Raw genomic sequence first — 24706 nt, 5'->3', positions numbered from 1 at the left:
AAATAGAACTGATGGGGAACAATAGTAAAAATTATATAATGGACATAAACAATAATTTATTGTTTATAAAATGAAATCAAAATTCTCCAAAATCTAGTCTTCTTCATATCTATTTATGAAAGTAAAAAATGAATTGGAATGAGAGGTAAAAGAAAATAGAAGTTGTTTAAATTTTTCTTATCTATTTCAATTTTTATATAATATTGTTCAAAGTTGATAAAATGAATTTATTAGAAATTTATTGTCTATTTAACAAATAAGTTTATATCACATTTGAAAATTAACATAATTTTTCATCATGACATAAATAATATCAATTTTGGAAATTTCAAGAGTTAATTTTTTTCTCTTTCCATTTTGCCCTATAAGTGAATAGTTCCTGACCAGTAATTTTGTAGTTAATTTCTGAAATAGCATTAATAAAGAAAAAGCACCAAACTTTATTTTCATGTTTCCCTTGTGATATCACTGATCTATATTCATACTAGATTTTTAATAAAGCTAAAAATAATATTCTTATAAATGATACATTGTGATCTACATTTTCTGTAATGGGTGGATTTTGTATTCTAACACTATTTAAAAATATATACATTTGCCATTTCTCTGTACAGACACTAGAATAAAACCTTTACCTTCAACTTAACTCAATGACTCCTAAAAAAAGTGTACAAGAAATATTAAAAATGAAATAGCTTTGTATTTTGATTCTTCTTGGCCCTCAATGTGCCTTGCATAACACTCATTTTGACTTTAAACATTAAATTTTATAATGCTTTGGGAAAATATACAACTTCCAAAATGCATGACCTGAGGCCACAGCTTTTAATTCCTCACCGAACGTTTTACTTAACCTCTCACCACTTGACTACTCTTGGGTTCTCCCAAAGATCTTGCCTTATCTTGTGCATTTCACCTCAATTCTTTCTTTAACTTAGACTGTTGTCATCTTTGACATTATATAATAAATTATTCTTCTGAATATTAACTTCAACTATTTTCTCCAATTGTGTTATATTTTTCCCACAAACTATTAAGCAACAATTATGTGAATGGAGCTATTCTAAGCTTCTTAGATTTATTTGTTATGTGTTAAATCCATAGCTATTAAGTGACAGAACTGTAATATGAAAATCTCTTTGCTTTTTTGCAGAACACTGCCAATTTAATTAACTGCCAAGACCTCAGACTCATCATTTCTGCACCATACTTGACCCATCTTCAACCATTTCCTCTTTGCAAATTCCTAACTGATGCCAATGCCCCAATCATCAAAATTCAGGACTTTTCTTTCCCTCTAGTACTTCATTTGGAAAACATCACACCTTGCCATTTTAAATGTCTTGAACTGATCACATAGCTTGTCAATTGCTACTGCTTTAGTCACATTATTTTTAGATTGCTGCACCGGCCCCATCGCTGGTCTCCCAAAGGTGTCTGGTTCCCTATTCTCGTTCCCAAATAGTCTAATTCTGCTCAGTTAAACTTCATTCAATCTCTACTTTCATTATGATAACTTTTGTCTGCCTCCCTCCACCCTCATCACAATTTTTTTTTTTTTTTCTAAAGCTCTCCACTACGATAGGATTAAAATCCAAAACAACTAGCCCAAATAAAGAACATTCCGGTCTGTCCCAGCTAAGCCTACATAAGCCGATACCACTTATAATACATTCTCTACACCACACAAGAGTAATCTGTAAACATTTACTTCTGTAACCTCTGTTAATGCTGTGTTTTTCACTCAAATTATACACTTAACAGCTTTTGAAAATTCAATCAAAATCCTATGGCCATGGACCATATTGATCCTTTCTTTTTGACCACTATAGAGTTCACTTCTTCTCAGTAACAGCAACAATCTTAGATACTCTTTTAATTTGTGGTATATATTAAATATATTCTCTCTATATATTCCATGGCATTGACTTCAAGGCCAGTAATATAATATATGAATAAATACCAGTTTGCCAGTAGTAGCTTATATAACACCATATCTAGAGGTAATTTGGGGGAACCAAAGTTCCAAAACAAACATTTTTGTATATAAAACTTTTGAATTCATAGTATGCTTCAACATCCTAAGATGACGTATACATGTTAGTGATTCTATATTTATGAACTTTAACATACAAACATCATATAATTTTAATTTTTTGTAAAAAAATCTTAGACTAAGAAGAAAGAAAACACCAAGAATCATGATTTTCTTTCAGCCATATATCCAATTTATACCTTATAAATTATTTACTTTTATGCCATCTACAACTATTTTAACATAACATGAGCTAAATTAAATTTTTTCTGAAGAGAAGAAACTCATGGCAAAACTCAATCCTATTCTTTGACAATGGCTTAAAAATCAGAATTAGTGTGTAAGAGTAACTATAAAACAATACCTCTTGGTATATTACTGAAGTTTTTTAGCTAGATATAAGACAGTTTAAAATCATAGTCTACTTTACAAGAATTTCAACCTTATCATTAATTGTCATTCTATTAAATATGTTGTACAAAATGCCTAGAAATTTATATCTATGGGAGCAAAATTTAAAAAGGGAAGAATATCAATTTTAGGGACTTTTAGTGATTTGTAACTTGAAAAGACAATTCACATCATCAATTTCTGACGTTTCCTACAAAGCGTAATTTAGTGTATGATTATTTATTTTTAAAACTAAATTAAAAAATTATCTGTTTTTACAGGGTTCCGTGCGTGCAAGCTCATTTACCATTTTCAACCAAAATCATCCTAGAGTTATTAACACACTAAATAAAAATAGAACTAACACATAAAAAGTAGATTCCTTACAAAAGGTAAAAACTTGCAGTATTAAAATTTACTGTAGATGCATATTATATATTGCAGATTATAAAATTTATAATTAAACAAATATATTAAAAATCTTAAAAAGTGTAAGCTTAGTCCTTATCAACTAGTTTTTCAACATTAAGATTCTGCTAAATATGACATAAATATGCTATTACTATAAGATTATTTATTACCTAAAATGTGCTTATCTGAATTTCAAGGAGAGTCTATCGTAACTATCTGTGTCAACTGTCAAGAGTTAGCTTTCTTTTTTGAATTTGTATTAGGTTGAAATCTGGTTTTAATCGCTATTATTCACATTTTGCATATAAATTTCAGGTGACATTCTACATTTAAGAATTCTCAAACCTTCTTTTCCTTTTTTAAAGTTAATCCCTGTAGCAAAAGAGAGCAAGAATTAATAGTAGTTAATCCTTGCTAGTGTTTGTGTGTGCATGGGGGATCAGTGTAAAAGATGGTTACTGCTGTGTTAACTTTCATTACTCCAGCTGTTAACCAGATGTTCAAAACAAGTAAATTGCCCTGGAATGGTTTTCTAAATACTTTTTCTTAATCTGTTAAAATATGCAAGAGCTAGAATATTTTTAATCATGTGCCTGAAGTTCTTCTAAATGATTAGCATTATATATGAATTCTTAAGTAATTAAAATACAACTACTTTTGAAATTACAAAGTATGAAAATAATTAGTATTGGGGGTGGCAAGATATATATTTGTGTTGCAATAAAAATGTAACATTTATAAATTACATTAAAATCAATAAAAATCAGACTAAAATCTATTTATAGGGAAATATGCTCTCATAGTAGATAAAAATATAAAAGAAATTCAAGAAAATATAAAAAAATGAAGAGAAAATGGAAAGAAACCTTAAATCTTCTGATATACTTTTCAGATAATTATTTTTATGTTATTTTTTCTTGTTTTTGTTTTTGACTGACATTGACCTCCATAAGGTCTCTGAATTCTTCTTCTTAAAGTAAGTGGTCTTTTTATGAAGAAAAATAATTTAGCTTTCATTACTTTCTCTCAGGAAACCCTTACATCCCCAAAACACTGAGTCATTATCACTTAAAAAAAAGTTTGCATTGGCTTGATTTTCAATAATTGAGTGTTATCACAATTAAGAAAATTTCACAAAGAATTATTTTAGTCAGAATGAATCAGGATTTATTCCTTTTTTCTAATAGGATAATATTTATTTTCAGTGCCCAGGCAAATAAAGTTGAGAATTAAAAAAGAACTTACCAAAATTATTTTAAAGACACAATTAAATAAAATATTCCCTGAGCTAAGGAATGAACTTTTCACCTCTCTTGCTTTTCATACCATATCCTGTGTCTTCTGGTATTAAAGATGCTTGATCTAACTATAAACTATTTTTGTCTAACAGAAATGACATCTTCCCAAAGTGAAATCATAACTTATACAAGAAGAGATCATTGTTATTCTAGTTTTATGTTGATCTTCTATAATCATAATTACAGAAAAGATTAAGCACCGTGTTGTGTTAAAGTGGTGCTAAGTGAAGTTGAAGGTAATTTAACTACAAAGCCTTTACCATCTATGCCCCTGTAACCTAAGAATATATATTTTTCTAGAACCAACTATTAAAAGCAGACTATACTAAATGAATATTTACATTGATTGAAAATATTAAAATTCAAAAAAAATTTATACTAATAAGCAATATGTATTTCATAAGCTCTGCATGTCTCAGAGCAGGTCAAAAGCAATCTACAGTTTTAGTCACTTGGGGGTTTCCTGAGAAAGATGAGATTAAAGTGTTCCTTAAACAATGGACTTGGTTAAAGAAGAAAGTTCCTTTATTAGTGAACTTTAAAAACACTAATTAGAAACATGAATAGTTGCAAGGAGCATTAACAGAAAAAGGCTACTAATCATGTCTGAGGAAATGTACTTTGGAGGATTTAAAATATAACTTTATCCTATTTTTAAACATACATTAGTTATAAAGGATTGTACAAGTTAAGTACCTTCTCAATTATTGAAAAATATCTCATTGTATTTATCGTTACAGAATGTCCATACAGTGTAAGGATTAAGAGAACAGTCTTGAATTCAGCTCTTCCCCTTCTCAATGAGACATTGGGCAAGTCACTTAACCTCTGTGTGTCTCAGTCTTTTCACCTGGAAAATGAAAGTAATAAAAATAGATACTTCATGGGGATCTTAGGAAGATTGAAAGAGGTAATATCTAAAATTTTACCTGATACACAGGAAGGGATTCATTGGTACTGTGATTATAAAATACACAAATATGTCTACAAAGAAATAAATAAAACTTATAGGCTTAGTAATTTGTTTTGTTCCACTTGAATTATCTTCAAAATATTCACTACAGATGTTAAATTTCTATTAATGGATTACTAAAGTAGTCATTCCCCATAGATGCCAGGTTAACAGAAAAGTTTATCACATTAGGGGTTAAGTTATGCAATGCTAGATCTATAATTAGTCAAAATAAATATGTTAGGCTGATATAACCTGGATTAAGCAAGGTCTTTGTAAAAAATCTGAATATAGTTTCGCCTATCAATTTCACTACACTTGTTCAAATGCATAAAACTGAATTTTTTAAAAAAGTGTTTAAGTAATAGATTTGCCGTAACTCTTCACAAGTTGAGTATTTTAAGTAGAAAGCAAAAGGCAAGTATTTTATTTATTTACTAAATTTATTGACTAATCCCATCAGAATAATAGAATGACTCACTGCTGGATCATGTTTGTCCTTTGACATATTCCCACCTATGATCTACAGAGGACAGATTCCAATCTGTAGTCTTTTCAGGACTGATACAAAAGCACCCCATAAAATTATGAAGATCTATTCACATGTTTCCATATTTCAGTCTCTTTCAAAATTTACACTGATGCAAAATTTGCCTAATTTGCATTTCTTAAATATTAACACATTTAGTTTTTAATTATCCGAGATGGCACATAGACCCAAGTTTACTCATATGCAGCCTTTGTCCCCATAAGAAAAATGAGCAGTTCTGTAAAATTACAATTTTTCCCAGCTTTTTTAGCACTTATGACAAATTTTTAATAAGCATTTATCTGTACTCATTCTCCTCTAGTGCTAACTCTTGTCTTTCCCAGGTAACAAAAGAATGGATGTGTTTATTTTCAAGCTACTTCTTTGGTTGATGTAAGAGTGGAAGTTTATTATGAAATGATTAATTATACTTCTGATTTTCATGCACAGATGAGGAAAGCTGGAGCTGAAAAAAATCGAAGTTATTATACTTCATTTACTGTGGGCAACCTAAAACTAAAGGTTTTGGATTACTTAAAAAATTTTGGATTAAGAGATTTTCCAGCTTCTGCATTATTCTATTAATCTTACTATTGTTTTGTACAAATTACATTAAGGAAAAAAATGGCATAGGTATGATCTCTATTTTACAGATGCAGAAAATGTGGTTCACAAATAGGAAACAAACTGCCAAGGGTCACAAAGCAAGTGTAAGGAAAGTCTAGGAATCAAACTCAGAAATATTTTAATATAAATCCCAAACTCTTATTGCTTCCATCAATGTAGAAAATTTTAAAAAGCAAAGAAAAAAATGTTTTTTGAACAACCGAAGATCAGAGTCTTACTTAAAAATTTCAAGCCCAGCAATCCATCCAACAATTTATGATATTTAACATCAAAAAACAAGACCAGTATTTCACATACATACATACCAATGAAGTAAACTAAAAAACATCAATGAGTGGATAAGAAAAAAATGTGGTATATCCACACAATAGAATATTACTCTGCTGTAAAAAAGTATGAAATACTACCATTTGCAGCAACATGGATGGACTTAGAGAAAATTATATTAAGTGAAATAAGCCAGGCACAGAAAGAGAAATACTGCATGTTCTCACTTATATGTAGGAGCTAATAAAAATAAATAAATAAATACACAAAGAAACGGGAGGAGGGGACAGGGAGACACAACAATCCCAATAATTCCTTGAACTTGTAAAGATAAGTGAACAGATATGATGTTGATGGGGTGGGGGACCAGGGAGAGGAGGAGGAGGAATTGGTAAAGGGATATGAAAATCAACTGCATTATATATTGATAAATTTAAAAAATTTTTAAAAAAGAGGACAGAAAAAATACAAGAATAAACAAAACCAATGATAAAACTCACAAGTTTATGTTGGCAGTAACAATAACAACATTTGTGGATACCACTTTCCATTTTCTAAAAGGCTCTTATGTGTATTATAGTTTTAATTTCCATACAATCTTGAGAATTACAGACCATCATTTTTATCTTTATAACTGAACAAACTGAAGCTCTTTCTGAGTGACGATATGACTTGCCTGAAGTTATTCAGATAGTAAGGGCAAAATCTCACCTAGAAGGCAGTTGTACAGTCTCCTAATTCAAGTGCTCTTTCAAATACAAAGGACTATAGAGAGTTAAAAATCTGATGTCACATTTCTAATTCCCGTTCGTAAGGTCCAAAGTAAAAGTTTTACAAAATTGAAAGTAAAAAAAGTATGATCTTTTGAAAAACAGAGCATAGATTTTTATTTTATTGCTATTTTCCTACATTAAGCTTAAGAACAAATGTTAAAAAGATGGCAGTCAGCAAGATATTTTTCGAGGAAAACCAACTCTGCTCAGAGGAAAAGGGAGATATGGCAGGCCAAGACGTAAATTATAGTTTGCTTCATTTTACCATGTGTATCAATCCTTAGAAAGAAATCAGAATAGACATTATCATGATTTAACCAGTAAAATGTGAATCCATTAAAACTATAATATTACCAAGAAAGGACTAGACCAAAGGGACACACATATTTAAAGGAAAAACCCAGAAGGTGAAATTGCTTAGGTAGCCAAAATACAATTGCCTCTGCTTCTTGTTTAAAGTGGATCCTAGTCTTCAGGAGACCATCGTTTAAGGCCAACACCCTTTGCCAAAAAATTTCTGACTATTATTGACTAGTCTATTTTAAGAGGAAAAAATGTTGACGTTGTGAACAGTTGTTCATTTCTGAAATGAAGAAAGAGTAAAGGAGAACAGATTTGTCAACCTAACTCAGAGTGTTTTTCTCAGTAACATGAGTGTTCAGAAGAAATAAAGAATTAAGACCATTTCTGTAGACTGAACAATCCAGGAGGCATTTTAATTTCTCCAAGGTCAATTAAATAAATTTATTACTTTTTATTATGAATCAAAATTTTATTTGCTGTACTAAAGAAATCTAACGCACTAAAGAGTTCCAGGATCATCTAATTAAATTTAACACTTATTGAGCCTTTACTACGCAGTCCAGGCATTATGCTAAGTAGTTATTTTACGTGCATTACCTCATTCAGTCTCCCAGTTACCTCACTAACATCATCACCTCTTCACAGGGAGACCTGAGGTTTAGAGAGGTGTGTAATATTAAGTCTACAGAGCTAGAAATGAAGAAATTGGGATTTGAACCCAGAAGTCTGACTTTTAAACATTGACATGTTTTTTCTTGCAGAAATTCTTGTTTTACACTAAAATTACCTTCCATGAGAAAATATCTAAAACCTGAAATTGAAGTTTTAGCTGTGGTATGCATGGGATCCAGCATGTAACAAAGTTCCAAAAGAACAATCAATGATTAACGTAAATTCGAGACTGTTCATTTCTTCAAACATGACATGTGACTTCTTCAGAAATGTAAAAGTAAATTGTTCTCTTTCAATTGACACTTGTATTGAACTTTTAGAAACTTATTTGGCAAATGATTTACTCTTAGATCCTAAGTAAAACTTTAATTTCTGATATCCAAGAAGATTCACAGAATACTGCTCTGAATGTATTGGCTAAAAAGACTCCAAGTGAATTTTAAAACAAATCAACTTAAAGTTTAAAGCTTCTATTGCAAAAGGTATTTTTATTCTTTGTCATTCCTATGATCTTTTCATAAGTCACTCGAGTTAAATTTCTTTTTAGCAAATATTTAGTTAGCACATGCAGTTTAAATGGGAATATATTCTCAAACTACTGGAAAATGTTTATCTTTCCAAATTATATATGCATATATACCTGTAAGCATTTCATTCCACATATTCATTAAGTGTGTATGTATGTGTGTGTGTGTGTTACATGTCCGATACACGTTATGTGAAAAACAAACTACCAATTCACTTCATCCTTTAATTTTTTTCAGAACAAATAAAAAAGAGTTTGTTTTCTACTTCATTTTAATTCCTCAGTTGCTTAGTGGCCTATATACCCTTCTTTGAAACCTCATATCATAATCCAGAATTCTTGAGAATAGAAGAGCCAGGGAAATAAAAGGAAGTCATAGCCCTGTAGAACAAAGCTTGCCAGCATACCACTGACATCAAGGAGAACAGTTCCCTTCCCACTAAGTAACTCACAGAGGCTTGTTTAAAGTTTACAGCAGCCTACTTTTCCCTCACACGTCTCAGAGGAGTTAAGAATACTTCTCAATGTGACAAAAGCCCACCTCCTCAAAGGGGAGGTTAATTATTGCTACATAATTAACCTCACAAGAAAACTGTTAAAATTAATGAGGCAGTGCTTACTAAGTGATTATAAGCTCCACATGAACTACCACAGAAATATTTGTTTACAAAACACACCTACAGGTATATTAATAACAGATTCTATGTAAATTATTACAAAGTCTAATGTGCAGACCACCATTTATAAATTATAACCTATGTACCTGAAAGAAAAAGAAGCAAAGGAAGAAAGGAGGAAGAGAGGGAGGGATAGAGCAAAGGACTGTGAGAGAAAGGGGAGGAAGCAAGAGAAGAAAAACGAAGAGGTGGAAAGAAAGGAAGGTAGGAAGGCAGGCAGGAAGGACGAAAGGACAGAGAGTAGGACAAGGTTTTACCTTTTAGCAAGAACTACCATGCTACAATGAATGTTTTCCACCTAGTTCTGTAACAATCATGGCTTAACAAAAGACCACAATATCCTCTCTCTAATCTAGGTTTAGAATATAGAAAAACTCAAGTACCTTTTGAAATAAATGTTGGAAGAGAATGGTCTAATGTAATACAAGAATAGAATTGTTGTAGTTATTTTAGTGTATACCTGTTCCCCAATGTTCATCGCAGCACTCTTTACAATAGCCAAGAGTTGGAACCAGCCCAAATGTCCATCATCAGATGAGTGGATATGGAAAATGTGGTATATCTACACAATGGAATACTACTCAGCTCTATAAAAACGAATGAAATACTGCCATTTGCAACAACATGGATGGACCTTGAGAGAATTATATTAAGTGAAACAAGTCAGGCACAGAAAGAGAAATACCACATATTCTCACTTATTGGTGGGAGCTAAAAATTAATATACAAATTCACACACACACACCAAAGAAAACCGGGGGGGGGGGGAGAAGATATAACAACCACAATTACTTGAAGTTGATACGACAAGCAAACAGAAAGGACATTGTTGGGGGGGAGGGGGGGAGGGAGGAGGGAGGGAGGTTTTGGTGATGGGGAGCAATAATCAGCCACAATGTATATCGACAAAAGAAAATTAAAAAAATAAAAAATAAAAAATAAAAAATAAAAATAAAAATAAAAAATAAAAAAATTTTACCAAAAAAAAAAAAATTCATTTTAACTTGGATAAAATAAGAACATTTTGATAAATAGTAACTAAAATGAGTTCTATTCTGTTGCTAATAACAAGTTCAAATATAGCTACCCTAGAATATAATGTGAAATATGTGTGAGTTCGACCCCCTAAAATATCATATACTGACATGACCATCACATTACTACAGTTGAATTATAGAACACATCACCGATGTGCTTAGTCATCTTTTAGCAGTCACCACAACTGCTCACCAATCCTCTTCAATTGGAAATTATGTAAATCAGAGTAGTCTAGATTAGGCTACAGAAACAAACAAACAAAAAAATTAAAATTCTCAGTGTTTTGAAACAGAAAAGTTTATTCCTTGCTTATGCTTCTTGGCCATCAAAGATTGGTAAGGGTTGGAGCAGGGGCTCCTCTCATTTTAGCCTTTCAAGGACTCAGGAGGACAGAGGACCCCCTTCTCTCTATGTACAGGTCTTTATACCACAAGTAAAGAAACCCTGATGGTCTTATTCCAACAATGGAATGACCCAGCTCACAAGTGACCTCACAGCTCATTGGCCACAGCCAGTCACACAACCCCATACAATAATTACTGGGCAAGAAACACAATTCCTACATGTGTTCAGAATGATAGATGTCTGGAACTATCTAGTGAAAAGCATTAAGGACACCTCATTTACCCACGCATGTCTGTGAATGTCAATGCTAAGATGCGTTTCATTGTTATTTCAATGAATTCAGTTGTGGATTTCTATCTGTGAACAATCAACAGAATTAAAAATAATTTTCATTGCCCTAGTAACTTTAGTTTATTCAAAGAAGCTGGACAGTTTGCAACTGAACTTTCTGGAGACTGACAAAAACAATAAAAGAGAAAGGCAGAATTAATATCATCCAAATGTATTACATTTATAGGATTTAAGATTAGGGCTTCCGAATATTTATCAATTAAAGTTAAAGATTTAAAAGGATTCTACATGAATATTTATATTTATCTAGTTAAACTAGTATATGAGCAAGAGATGTGATTGGAGTAAGTTAATTAGCAGGAGGGTTTTTGTACGGGAGCCCAGAGTGGAAGAGGTTTGGAATTCAGATGACTAGAGAGAAAGATGGAGAATTGTGATGCCTAACCTAATGTCCCACATGGACCCTCAGGACAATTGGGCTCCAGAGAGATTCTGAAGAAAGTGTTTACATGGAAGGCAGAAGAGGTAGGTCATGAGCAAGTCTCTTAACTGACAAGTGTAACACAGGGTGGAGAAGGGGAAGTCTCACTCTGGCCTCACCACAGCCTGGATTTATAGCACTAAGGTCTCTGCCAAACGAAAGTAGAGACACTGGTGCCTACCAGGATGTAGAAAACTCCCACCAGAAGAACAAGGCATGTTGGACTCCCTAGGAGGCTTCAAAGATGCCAAAAGAGCACCAGAGAGGAGGCTGAGGGCTTTCAGGAGGGGTGGGAGTTAGACCCCAGCAAACTCGATTACTGTGTTGGACGGAGAGGAGCAGGGCACGTGGGCTGTGGGATCCTACACAAATTGTCAATTTTGTTCTGAACAAAACACAGCAAAAACAAAAGGACAATTCTCACACATTCTTGATGATGATAACACTGAAAACATTAGTTTTTCAGAGGAAGGAAGTTTATAACAATTTCTTATCTGTGTTTTCATATGAAAACTCCAATATTGATAGTTCTGCAGTGGTTTTTCAAGCAGAGTTGATTCTGGGACCAACGTAGGAAGAAAGGAGAGACTGACTAGGCAGGGCTCTAGGCCTCCAGTCCACTTCTACCAAAGCAGCTCTGTTTTTAAAAATCTCTTACATGTTGGTTTTTAAATAGAAGAAAAGTTTCCGCTGCTTAGGGGAGGAAGAAATAAAGTTGTATGAATATTAATTCATATCCTACCATTTACTAATTCCTTTTGCCTAAATCAGTTCTTACTATTCAGTAGATCAACTTAGAAGTTTATCCTCTGCTTCTGAACTCCCGTTGCTCCATTTATTTTTTGTGTGGTTTCTGTGGTCTCAGGATGCAGAGGCCAGATGCAAGCACATGAAATTATTTATGTCTAGAACTCATTTATGCCCTTTATAACAACTGAATACCAAAATATGGTCATCAGGAAATTTCAGGGAAACCAATAAACAGAAAGAAGTCATATGATTTTGAGAGCAGATTTTTAATATGGTACAAGCTAAGATAAAATGGTTTATTCTGTTCTAAAGGAATGCTAGTGCTCCACAGCTATTTACTTCATCATATTTGAAAGTAAAGCCTATTAAAAAATAAAAAGCCACTGCAATTGGTTAATTTCTCAGGCACCATTTAAAAAATATGTACTGTTTGCCCTCTAAGTTACAAAAACCAAGGCCAGCCAAAGAGAACTGACCACAGGCTAACATATGTGTAAAGGAAACTGACCTCTCTCAGAAGCCAAAATAAACTAAAATTTCTCAGTCTACAGAGCAGCAGCAAGCAGATCTTTGAAAGTCTGCCAGAGTTATGTGGAAAGATTATATAAAGTAAACAGATTTTTGTCTTCCTAAGATGCTCTCTTCTCCACATTGCAATGATTATGAGTAGTAAACATAAGAAGAAATATTTCCAAAAACATCCAACACATACTAAACATTTGTTACCTATGACCTACTCAAAAAAATCATGCAGCTCCGTTTCAACATAAGTACAAGAATAAAAAGATCAGCAATTCTTTTTTTTTTTTTTTTTTTTTTGTAATTACTTCTTTTTCTCTCAGGACCCTTTCTTTGTGGATAAGGCAACAAATGGATAAACACAGAGAAAAGTAAAAAAAAAAAAAAAAAAAAAAAAACTGTAGTTTTCCTTATGAAACTATAAGAGAAAACAGCTTCCTTGATTCCTTCTTTGAAACTGAACAAGGAAAAATTTTTAAGAAATGTGTGGGACTCCTGCTTTGGTTTTGCTTTGAGAGAGACAGTGAAATCAACAGGCAAAATTAAACTTGAATTAGCAACTGAAATTCTGTTTTCATTTAATCTTTCCATTATTAGAATTACATATGATTTGAACTAAACCTTAATCTGTCAGGAGTTTCTATGTTTTTATGTGAGAGCATTGAAGTTGTTTTATCAACTCACAAATTTCTTTGAATGTCTAAGCCAGTTCAATCATTCCAGTGTCACACCAACACTAGAAAAAAAAAGTATATATGTTGTATATGAATTTATATGTATTACGTAATTTAAAAACAGGCTAGACAATCAACAAGCCAACAGGTAAATATAAGAAAACACTTGGGAGGCCTATCTCATCAGAGTCATTAAGGTGAACATGTATTGATACTGAGTTTAGACTAAGTGTAAAAAAAAATCAATTGAGCTAAAAAATGAACAACCATTTTTAATTTTCATTAATTCTTTATTATTCTTTCTTATTCTTATTCTTATTCTTATTCTTATTCTTATTATTTATTTCTCTGCTTGGACTGGTCTATGTGCCATTCTGCAAAAAGACTAATTATTACATAAGACATTAAACTGAAGGACCAAAATTTAAAACACTGGCTTTGGGTCAATTTCATAAGTAATGAGAACAAAACTATCCACTCCTGTATTACTCAGGTTCCCAGTAAGAAACAGATGGTGTCCTCAATTAAGGTAATTTGAGAAGCAGATAAAGCATGGATAGTGCTTGGACAAACCGAAATGAGATGGTTCCATACTCAGGGCTAGAAACAGTGGAGAACCATTACTACCCATAGGTCTAAAGGAGTGAGAGGAGTGTGGTTATCAGAGCCCCAAAGGAGGAAGCTACCTGACAGAAGCTGTGACCTTCAACAGACACATGCAGCCAACCCAGAGCAATCCAAAAGGGAGGGGCCCAGAAAGATGTGACCCCACTCTTCTCTCATGCTCAGTGGTATTTTTCAGTGTGCCATAAGGTAACCAAAAAAATGTAAGACAATATTTCTCCAAAACACAGATTTCCCCGGAAAATGACAATAAAGTAAAATCCAAGATAGATCATCTTGGTAAATCTAGGCAGACTCTGAACTTGAAACACAATGCTCTTTAAATGTAATGTTTCAACTGAAAATTGATAGTTTGTTGAGACCTACATCATATTTATTTAAATAATATATACCAAACAGGACAAAAACCTAATGAATGAAAGCTTTAATTTGTAGAGACTAGTCTGTATTAAATAGTACAGCAAAGTGTATTCTAATCATTGTCCTGGCTAGATACCAGGTAATTTTTTTTAAAGATTAGATTTACCAAACAGTTCTACATGACTGTGCCTCAAAACCTTATACAGATGTCATTGAGTGGAAATTCCAAGAAAAGTTAAATTCAGCAAATAATGTTCCCATTATATATTTGCAAATTAGCATTCCATTAATCAGGTAAAATCTGGACTAGATAGCATTGAAAGGTTCTTGTAAGTCTGAGAATTCATGATTCAAATTCAAGAGCTCCAGCAACAGGAAGTGAGAAAAACCCATAGCTCTGAAATTCCCTAGCCTTTCATTTTAATCAATCAGTATTAAATTTTTTAGAGAAAGGAAGACAATGGTCTTTAGAGTATTCTGCAAAATTGACACACGTCAATGGGGCAAGTAATATGTGCCTTACCCAGGTATTGCCTAAATAAAACAATATGTGCAACAGAGCTGTGCAAACTAGAAAACTTTCCTGAATGTTAGGTCTTATTGTATTCTCTTAATTTATGAAATACTATTTAAACACTTCACCTATTTTCTTAGGGTAATATGTAGAGGAAGATTCTTTTTTAAAATGTGTTTTATTGTATAACAAGTCATTACTGCTTCGATATGCAAGTGCAGAAATTAATTTTTTTAAGTTTATCAAAATTTTAAAAATCACCTCAAAAGGGAGAAACATCAGTAGAAATGCCACGAAATGAATGCTGTGTGCCTCTCACCCAGTATGAATTACCCAGAAGAGAAAATTTTCCTGTGACATTTCTATCATTTTAACATATCTACTATTAAAACATAATTTCACCTAGTTAGCCTTCTCTGATTGAGTTCACAATTTTCTTAATGATTTTTATTACATGTGAGTGTATGAAAGTTGCACTCTGAATATTAAAATCTGGTTCCATTGGTGTTCTAATATCTTTCCCATTTCCATATTTGTTCTATTTTCCCAAACAACTTTCAATTCCCAAATAAACTTGTAACTTAGAAGAAATAATTTGAGAACATAATATCAAGGATTACTCTAGCAGGTAAATTATTTCATTTAATATGGTAGAAAACAAACCGTAACTATCTCACCCTTATGGGTTATAACACATTCCAAGCATAATGAATGTTTGGTTATGGGGAAAATATACATCAGCAAACATTTCAGATTTCAGAAAAGACTCCTATTCACTGAAATCATTTTTAGATAAACAGCTGCATAGCCATGTATTTACTATGCATTTGTTATTTATTGCACTTTCTGTGCAATCTAGAAACACATTATTAACCTTTAACAGCTAAGTAGCTAGGTCATTCTCTGCAAGTGAGCAAAATTCCTGGATGATAGTCTTATAGATGGCATTTTATAATTTTGCTTTAAAGAAAAATCATTATCTTCAAATGAGTATTGACAAATTTTTGTTTCTTTTCTTTTCAATAACTGCATATGTAAGCTTTTGGGGGATTTGGGGGCTCATTGGTCTGTAATAACTGATCGCAATTCAGTGAAAGAAATTCCAGTAAAGTCATACTTTTTTCCAAATAGTTTAACATGGACTAGCATTTCAAGATAATTCCTTTTCAAAATAGACTTTAGAATGTAAACTTAATATGCAGCAAAGATTAAAATACTTGAAAACTATTTAATTTAAGTAGCTTTGCTGCCTATCAGCAATGATATCCAAAGGACAGTTTTTTCCAGGCTTCAGATGACTCATACGCCACTAGCTTGATCTATTTGATGCATTAGTCATGCCTTCCTCAACACAAAGGTATTGAGATGCAACCTCTTCTTTATCTAATACAAAACAGACACATTCATGAGGCTTAAGGATCCTTTGTAAAATGCCCTAAATGCACAGACAAGTTCATATAATTAAATGACAATCTACATTATTATTATCAGTTTGATATGGTTTATAGACAAAGAGTAAGAATAAAAGCAAAGTTTCAAAAACTGTATTGATTTGAAGAGAATCATTTATACTAATGTAGAATAATAAAATTTAACAGATTGGTTAAAGTCAACTAGCTACAATAAATACCATACAATGATATTATACAAAAGAAACAAGAAATACGTGAAAGAATTGTTGATTGTTGCAACTGTAAAGAATTTAATTAAATAAATTACTGCTTCACAAAGAAATCATTGTTAGTCATTTTAAATTTAGTGAGAAATGCCCCAGTGAAAATTTATTTCACCTACAGTGCATAGGTTATAAGAGAATTCCATATTTGATGTATGGACTTACAGTTTCTCATACTGGAGAGCTACCATACCTTCTATAACAAACAACTTCACACTTAATAGCATGCTTTTTAAAAAAATTTGCTTTGCTTATTCAGATTTTCAATCATACTCACATAGAAATAATGGAAACCTTTCTTAAAATTTCCAACCCCAAAACCTTCTCTGCTCTCCAGGTTTACATTCATTAAGAAAAGGATTCCATATACAAAACATCAGTGCTACATACTCAGTAGGGTGCTAATCACTAAATAAATAAATGCTTGCATAACAATGAATACACCAGGAAAAGAACGTTAAACCGATGGTATTACCCTCTTCTCCACACATACACAGACACGCACCATGCATGCACTCTCTCTGTCTCTCTCTCACTTGCATAATTAAAGCAAGGTTGCAAATAGTTCTCAAAACTTTGGAGACCCACCTAAGTGCCATGTAGCATCATATAGTTACAAAAGTCACTTCTCTTTGCTGTTACTCCTTTCCCAGCCAAAACCAAATAAAAATAAAATGAAATCCAGTCCTGTCTATGTAAGATTAACTAAGGGGCAAAAAAAAGTCCAACAACAAGAACAACAATAAATATGAAGCACTATGCAAATTCAGTTTATCATTTTTAATGTCAACTTTTTCCATCCTGGACATATGTTATCATGTTTGGATTATTTTACTTTATGAAAATTATATTGTTAAATATTTTATAAGAAAACTTTATAAGAATAAAGAAACGCCTGAAATATAATGTGAGTTTTAAAAAGGAATTGTTTTGATCCATTAAATGTTGGAGGAAGAGATTTGAGGGGAAAAAAACGGTACTGACATTTACGGAGGGCTTAATACAAATTGAGCAATATACTAAGTGTTTACATGTGCAATCTCACTTAATACAACACTCCATTACAGTAGGTATTATTCCCATTTTATTAATGAGTCAAGTTCAGTCACTTGTCAAAGTTGCTACAAGGTGGCTGAGTCATTCTAGGGACCCAAGTCTATATTAACTCAAATCATTCCTTTCATTTCAATGAAGTGACACACCTAGAAAAATTTAATACCTCTCTGATTTCTTATTAGTTAATTGAATTGACAAGAATTTTCCACAGGCGCTGACAGGAACTAAAATATTCTAACACATTAATTTTAATAGTTTTTTTTCCACATATGATGTCATTTCCTATTGTCTTGAACCCCGAGAAAAGCATTACTATTCTGATCTAAGAAGAAGGTAATAATATAGAGTCACACATCTATTATGTGGAAGAGCAGATTAAAACTCACCTCTCTGTTCATGATCTTAAAACCCAGCACATGCTACTTTGAAAAAGTCAAAAAAGCTTACTTTTAATGAACACTGATTTCTCATCCAAGGGCTGGATGACTTTTATAGAAACGATGTACAAAACTGATTCTAAAGTAAACTATGTTTCATAAAGGTAGCTATCTCGAAAATGCAGTTTAACAATAAAATTGCTTCTATTAGGAAATGAAGTAAATAAAAGCATGCATGAAACTGGATTCTAAGTAATGTAAAATTCCTTTCTCAATTTTGGAATAAAACTAACTTGCAGTACATTTAACTACAGCTATAATAAAAACCTGCTGAAACACACGTGTATGCATGACCCACATGCACACAAACACACTTCACTTAAATTTCCATGTCCCTGTGAATATTTTAATCTCTTGTTCACAAAAAAATTTTTGCCACATAATGAAGTTTCCTTTTATTAAATACTGCACATGTAAGCTATTTCCTGAATTGCCTGTCAAAATTCAAAGTGGCAAAAGGAACAAATATGGCATTTTACTTGATCAGGCCTACAATTTTAGTAATATTCTATTGTTACTTAAAGATTATCTTTACATTATAGGTTTTTATGATCTATATCTACCTATATTTATATATAGATCATAAAAAGGAATGAATAACATAAGCATTGAATCAGAAATGCAAACACTGTACTCTTTTTTTCTTTCTTGAAAAGAGATTGCAGATGTTTGTCTTCTAACTGTGGAAGAGAGGATTTGGGAAACGTCATTATTGTACAAGTAATGCTAGGGCCAAAAGTGAGAAATGGAGAGAAAAATGAAGACAGTTAAATAAATAGAAACTGGCAAATTTTCTTACCACACTTTTTTTCTAGACGGCCAAGTATAGAATGTTATATTTATCATTAATATTTTAAAATCAATATATATGAAATTAAGAATATTTCTCAATGACTCCATTTTTCTTGTTCTCTCAAAAATGTTATTAACAACTTGGAGATCATAAATTGGCACCAAAAAATGCATTAATGGAATTGGAAATTATATAAGTGGTAGCTATCTTCTTCTAGAAAGGAAGTAAGTTAAAGTTAGCTGCTTTCCTAAAGTAATGCATTTTTATTCTTTTGATTGTAATCAATTTACTGCTCTCTTCCCTATTGAGATTTTTCTTGTTTTGTCCATTAAACATTCACTTCAATCAATATTTACTGAAATTCTATTTAGGCTGTGCTAAACAATTCAAAGACCAAGTCTTTACTTGCAGAACTCAAAGTCTGGTGGAGGGAGATGAAAATATAAATGGAAAACCACACAGCAATATAATAAAGGCTAGAACAGAAGTACAGTATGCACAAGGGCTAGGCATCCAGCAAAGGGGCGGGACAAACTGTCAGGCTCTGTTTCTTCGAGAAACAACAAATGCAGTATATCTTTCTATATTCTGATAGAGTGTAAAGTAATGGCAGTCATTTACAAAGGAAGTAAGATCAAAAGAGTGTAATGAGGAGGTAAAAGGTGGCTCAAAAGTAATGTGAGGGTAAATACAGCAAAAGGTAGAAAGAAATGAGGACAATTAAACTGACAGAGACACAAATTGTCCTAGATTACATAGTGCCTAAAAATGTAAACACATATGCAGACATGAGCTAAAGTTTACACCGGGCACATCATGAGACTGGCCTTGCTTGCATGGTAGGGTAGAATATCAAGGATTAGCAGAGGCAGAGTGAAAAGACAAATGAGTGAGTGTGTTCAGATTTCCTGGAATCTATACAGGGATCCCAATTTCCTTTCACATAAGTAGAGCCATTGAGTTAGTAGGAAACAAAGATTCCATTAAGGCTTATTATGTGACTTAGATATACTGGTGTGAAATTTTTCTGTACAAAATGTTTTTTACTTAAGTGATGTGGTAACAAATAAAATCTTGTAGCACATTTTATCTAATAGTTCAGAATCACCTTCAGTAAAAGAGTTCTAGGAAGCATAGCAAAGACCTCAGGAAAACCAAAGATGACTTTGTACATAAACAGCAGTCTTTCCCCAGACTTGTGTCTGATAACCATGTAAACAGCAATGTTATTTGAGTTCCCTTTTATTAAAAAAGTTATCCATTAATTGTAGACAGGTTTTGAAAAACTGTCCAAAATAAGACATCATTATTTAAAAAAAAATAAATAAATAAGGCTCTATTTCATTGATTTACTTGGCTTTCACGATTTCAGATAAAAATTGGGGAAGTGACAACTGAGTTTCTATAATGACATGCCATCTCCAAATATGTCAAATATGATCTTAAGTAAGATCCTTAAGGGTACTAAAATTTGATACTTTAGTAAAATATCAGCACTTTGATGATGTATTCAAGATAACATTTGTAATTGCTGGTGTCATTAAAAGAGTAATACTTTTCTTCTTGCTGTTTTCAATGAAATTCTTGAGTATGTGAAAGTATTATTAAAGAACATTCTAGCAGAAATCCTATCTCAGAGTAGACTTCCCATTACTGAAAGAGTCTGATGTTCCCTCAATACTAACTAAATATTATTTTGTAATTCCAACATTTGCAATATTCATCATTTGGTATACCTTTGCTGTCACCATCAGTAGCATACAAAACAATCTGGAATTGCATTTACTAAGTGTGAAGACTCTTCTGTCAAATCTGTGCCACTTTTATGATGTAATACATGTGGAACATATTTCCACTCAAGGCAGGCCTTCTGAGTCGCTATTTATTACAGTGAATAAAATGAGAGTTTAAAAACTGTTGACGGTAATTTTGTATTTACTCCTTTGATGACTTACAAGATAGTTTGACAATTTTTCCATAGCAAATAGAAATCATAAAGTAATATAAAATATAAGCGGAATTTTTAAACCCTCATTTTAAAAGCTGGAATTATATGTTATCATATAAAATGAAGAGACTTTGGAAAAAATTTAGATATGAGTAGCACGACTGTAATTATTAATATCAAGCCTTATGCATGTCATTATGTGGTAGTTTATTTGAAATAGTATTAAATAATTATTTCACAATGTTTTATATATAATTTATATCAAATATTGAAGATTTCATATGCTTTGCATAAATCTGACTAAATTAAGAGTCTGTAGATTTTCACATTCTCTTCCTACAATGCAGCATAGCTAGAAAGGTGTGCTTGGGTGAGGTAAGGAATGCTGTATATATTTTTATAAGAATTGCTTGCAAATACATCAACTACAATTATATCATCAGGAATTACTTATCCTTACCTTTCTGACTCAGAGTACCTGAACAATTAAAGAGAACAAATTTAGAATACAGAAAATACAGGCTACACAATTTTACTGATACTGCATATATTGTTCCCCTATTATACAAACTTTTCTTAGGTCAGCTCTATTAACACTGAAATAATTTAATATAATCATTTATTTGTCTACGGAGGTATTCCCTTCTCATTTTGCCAGCTAACTAGCCACAAGAAATAAACACTCTCCCACATGATCTATATATCTAAGGTGTAAAATCACTCTTATTCTTTTAGAAAACAAATGACTATCTAACACAGTTTCTATAAATCCCATCACTGTCTTAACCCACATCTCACGATCATGACCAGTAAAATCGTAACTATTTACTATGCACAGAACAATTTTGTTGTGCTTTCATAAAATAAGGGTTGCAAAACCGAAATCACTTTCTACTATCATCAATAGTCAATTTGATGATAGAAGTTTAACCATTGAAAAAACGGATTTTCTAATTTTGATTAAAACAACAATAAAACAAACAAAAACTACTTTCTGATGTTAATTGTTTTATTAGCCGCCTTGCAACACCACATTTTCTGTGTGTACTGTAGCTTCTTATTCTAGGGGACACTAATTAGTTTTAAATGGTGTTAAATACCATCCCTGCAGTTGCAAGTGCTTCTCTGGGATTTTTACTAGAGAAAAGAACTCCTGTAATTTAAAACTACTTTGTTTTCTTCAGTTACGTCTGTTAGTGAAACACGGACCTGTAGAAATCTTAAAGGTTTTCACCCCTCTCTTATTGCCATTAGTCTGCATTTATTTTATAACAGGTTCTTTCCCCTTGTACTATTGCTCTTCCACAATTCCCATCCCCCAAATTGCAGCCACCAGAGAAGTAGCATTAAGCCAACCAGGCTCTTCTCTCTGTCTTCCCTTCCCCCCTCCCTTTACAAAGCCTTGGCTACCCTTAAAGAAAATTTTCCAACAACGTGTCAATTTTACATTGGCCACAAAGACAACTTCTGTTAGGGGAGGGGGAGGAAAAAGGGACTGGAGCTTGGCTGTCCCTTTCCACAGACAGGGATCTTTGTGGAGATCAGAAAACATTTCCTGCATAAGAAATCAACACACTCTCTGGTTGGAGGGTTGGGGAGCAAGAAAGAATATGTATCAGCAGTTCCTTAAACGAATGGAACCTATCCATTAACCTTCCAAACCGGAGTCATTTTCTCAAAATACGTCATTTTCTCTTGCATTATTAAACTTAATCCACAATCTCAAATCCTCTGGTAGCTTCCCCACTGGGAAATGAGTGAAAGCTACAAATCACTCCTTTACTTTTTAATTTTTTTTTCTTTGTTCCTCCGCATTTCCGTTGCACTGTTTTTGTTTTGTTTTGTTTTGTTTCCATCAAGCTCATCTCTGAGACGTTCCCTCTCTCTTCGTGTATAACAACAAGAGACCAAGAATATAAGAGCAAAAAGTTACTTTCAAGAGGCAGATCAGGTCTTAATGGATCAGTGTGCGTTTTAATTCCGCGCCCCCATCCCCCACTCGCAGGTGGCTTCACAGGCAGAAGACACTGAAAGTTTGCGCTTCCAGTAGGTTTCTCTTGACCCAGGAAAGAGCGCATGCGGGATTTTGTGCAAAGCACGTCCAACAAAATCCTGGACTTGGGGAAAGGGGGGCATTCCTGTCTTTATGTGTTAGAAAGTCATTTGGTTCAAATAGGCTTGCTACTGAGTTTGTGTCACGTTTTTGTCAAGTTGCCCCAAGTTCAAACCTGGAAAAAGGTGGGGTGTGAAAGGGTAGAAAGCAGAAGGGAAAGGAGAGAGAAAGTGAAGGGGACCTTTTGCTGGGCTGAAGCAAAAGGGAGAAGTTTACAAATCCATTTCACAGGTGGTGTGCGTGTGCGTGTGCGTGTGCGTGTGCGTGTGCGTGTGTGTGTGTGTGTGTGTCCCCGAAGGGAACAGCCTGGATAAAGGCGCCCCTCTTTCCCCTCACCGGCCTCCAGCACAAGCTGACTCCATGTTTCTGCATCGCTTTTCTCCTGAACATTGCACCCACACTTCCAGGGCATGTTGCTGCGCTATCCAGTCCTCACCACCCCGTCTCTAAAATCTTAAAACCTAAAACTAGCTTAAGAGAGCTTTATCAGTGAAGATCACAAAATCAAATAAATCCAAAAATGACAGAGCAAAGGAGCAATAAGTAGGTGTGTGGAGGGGTGTTGAAACAGTACGTACTAACTACACCCCCCAAAGTCTCCCCTCCCCTCTCACTGTCTTCCCCTCTCCTTTGGGCACTTACCTTCTTTGGGTGGTCGCTTGGCCTCCCTGGTAAGATTGCAGACTTGAGTGGTTTGCAGCTCCTGGGTCAGGCAGCCCTCGGTCTGCTCATTCAGGGGTAACACCACGTTATTTAACAAGACCAGCGACTGGTCGTCGATCCCCCACTCTCCCAAATGCTGAGGGCAGGTGCATTTTGTATACATGATCCCACATGATTCTGTTCTCCCATTTTCTGATTTTAAGCAGCTCTCCAACCAAGTGCATAATACATGACAACCAAACTGACTTGGGCTCACCTTGTTCAATACCAAAAACTCAAAAAAAGATTTCTGATCTTCTTCCCCTTTTTTCTGTAATCCTGGGAAATCGGTTGGAAATACCCGACGTATTTGAATAAAATTTTTATCATATTGTAGAAAAACAAAAGCATTCTTGGAATTGCAGAGTTGCATTATAGAATGATTCTTTCTTAAAAGATCCTTTATTTTTTCATGGGAAAAATGATCGAACTGATAAGCCAGGAGGGAAAAGTTAGAGCAGCTAAGGTCCTTTTTGGAAAATTTCAGGTAAATGCTATATTTGGTTGGATCTGGATTTTCCAGCGTCCAAGTGCAGTTTGTAAAGTTTTTGGGAAACATTTCACTTACAGAATACGATCCATAAATGACTCCCTTCACCAAAGTTGAACACCAGAAGTCTTGGGCAGCATTAAATCCAAACATAATCAGGAGATAGGTGGAAAATATATAAATCAGCAGGTTACGAACAGCCTTCATCCTATGTCATTTGGCCTGTAAAAATGGCAATGAAAGTAAAATGCAAGTAGGAGTCTACGTGAATTGAAAAAAATAAACTCCTTCCAATATTACAGCCAGCTGTTTTCAAGATCTCAGGAAAAAAAAAAAAACATTTTTAAAAGAAGGACAGGCAATTTTTATTTTATAACGCCAGGAAATTATCTGTTGCTGTGTGAACAGCGCCCTCACGTGGCCATTCACAATGGTC

General features: G+C 33.2%; 1 protein-coding gene across 1 annotated transcript in view; it reads right to left on the bottom strand.

Annotated features, from left to right (window-relative positions):
- Positions 1-24477, bottom strand: part of ADGRB3 (adhesion G protein-coupled receptor B3) — a 658639-nt gene extending 634162 nt beyond the window's left edge. Inside the window, exon 1 of the mRNA XM_063096759.1 lies at positions 23721-24477. Within this exon, the coding sequence (XP_062952829.1) occupies positions 23721-24477 (757 nt within the window). The remainder of the gene's footprint in view (positions 1-23720) is intronic.
- Positions 24478-24706: the final 229 nt, after the last annotated feature.

The sequence above is a fragment of the Cynocephalus volans genome, chromosome 5, assembly GCF_027409185.1.
Source record: "Cynocephalus volans isolate mCynVol1 chromosome 5, mCynVol1.pri, whole genome shotgun sequence".
NCBI lineage: Eukaryota > Metazoa > Chordata > Mammalia > Dermoptera > Cynocephalidae > Cynocephalus > Cynocephalus volans.
Note: the sequence above shows the minus strand (reverse complement) of the source record. Positions and strands in the feature narration are given on the sequence as shown.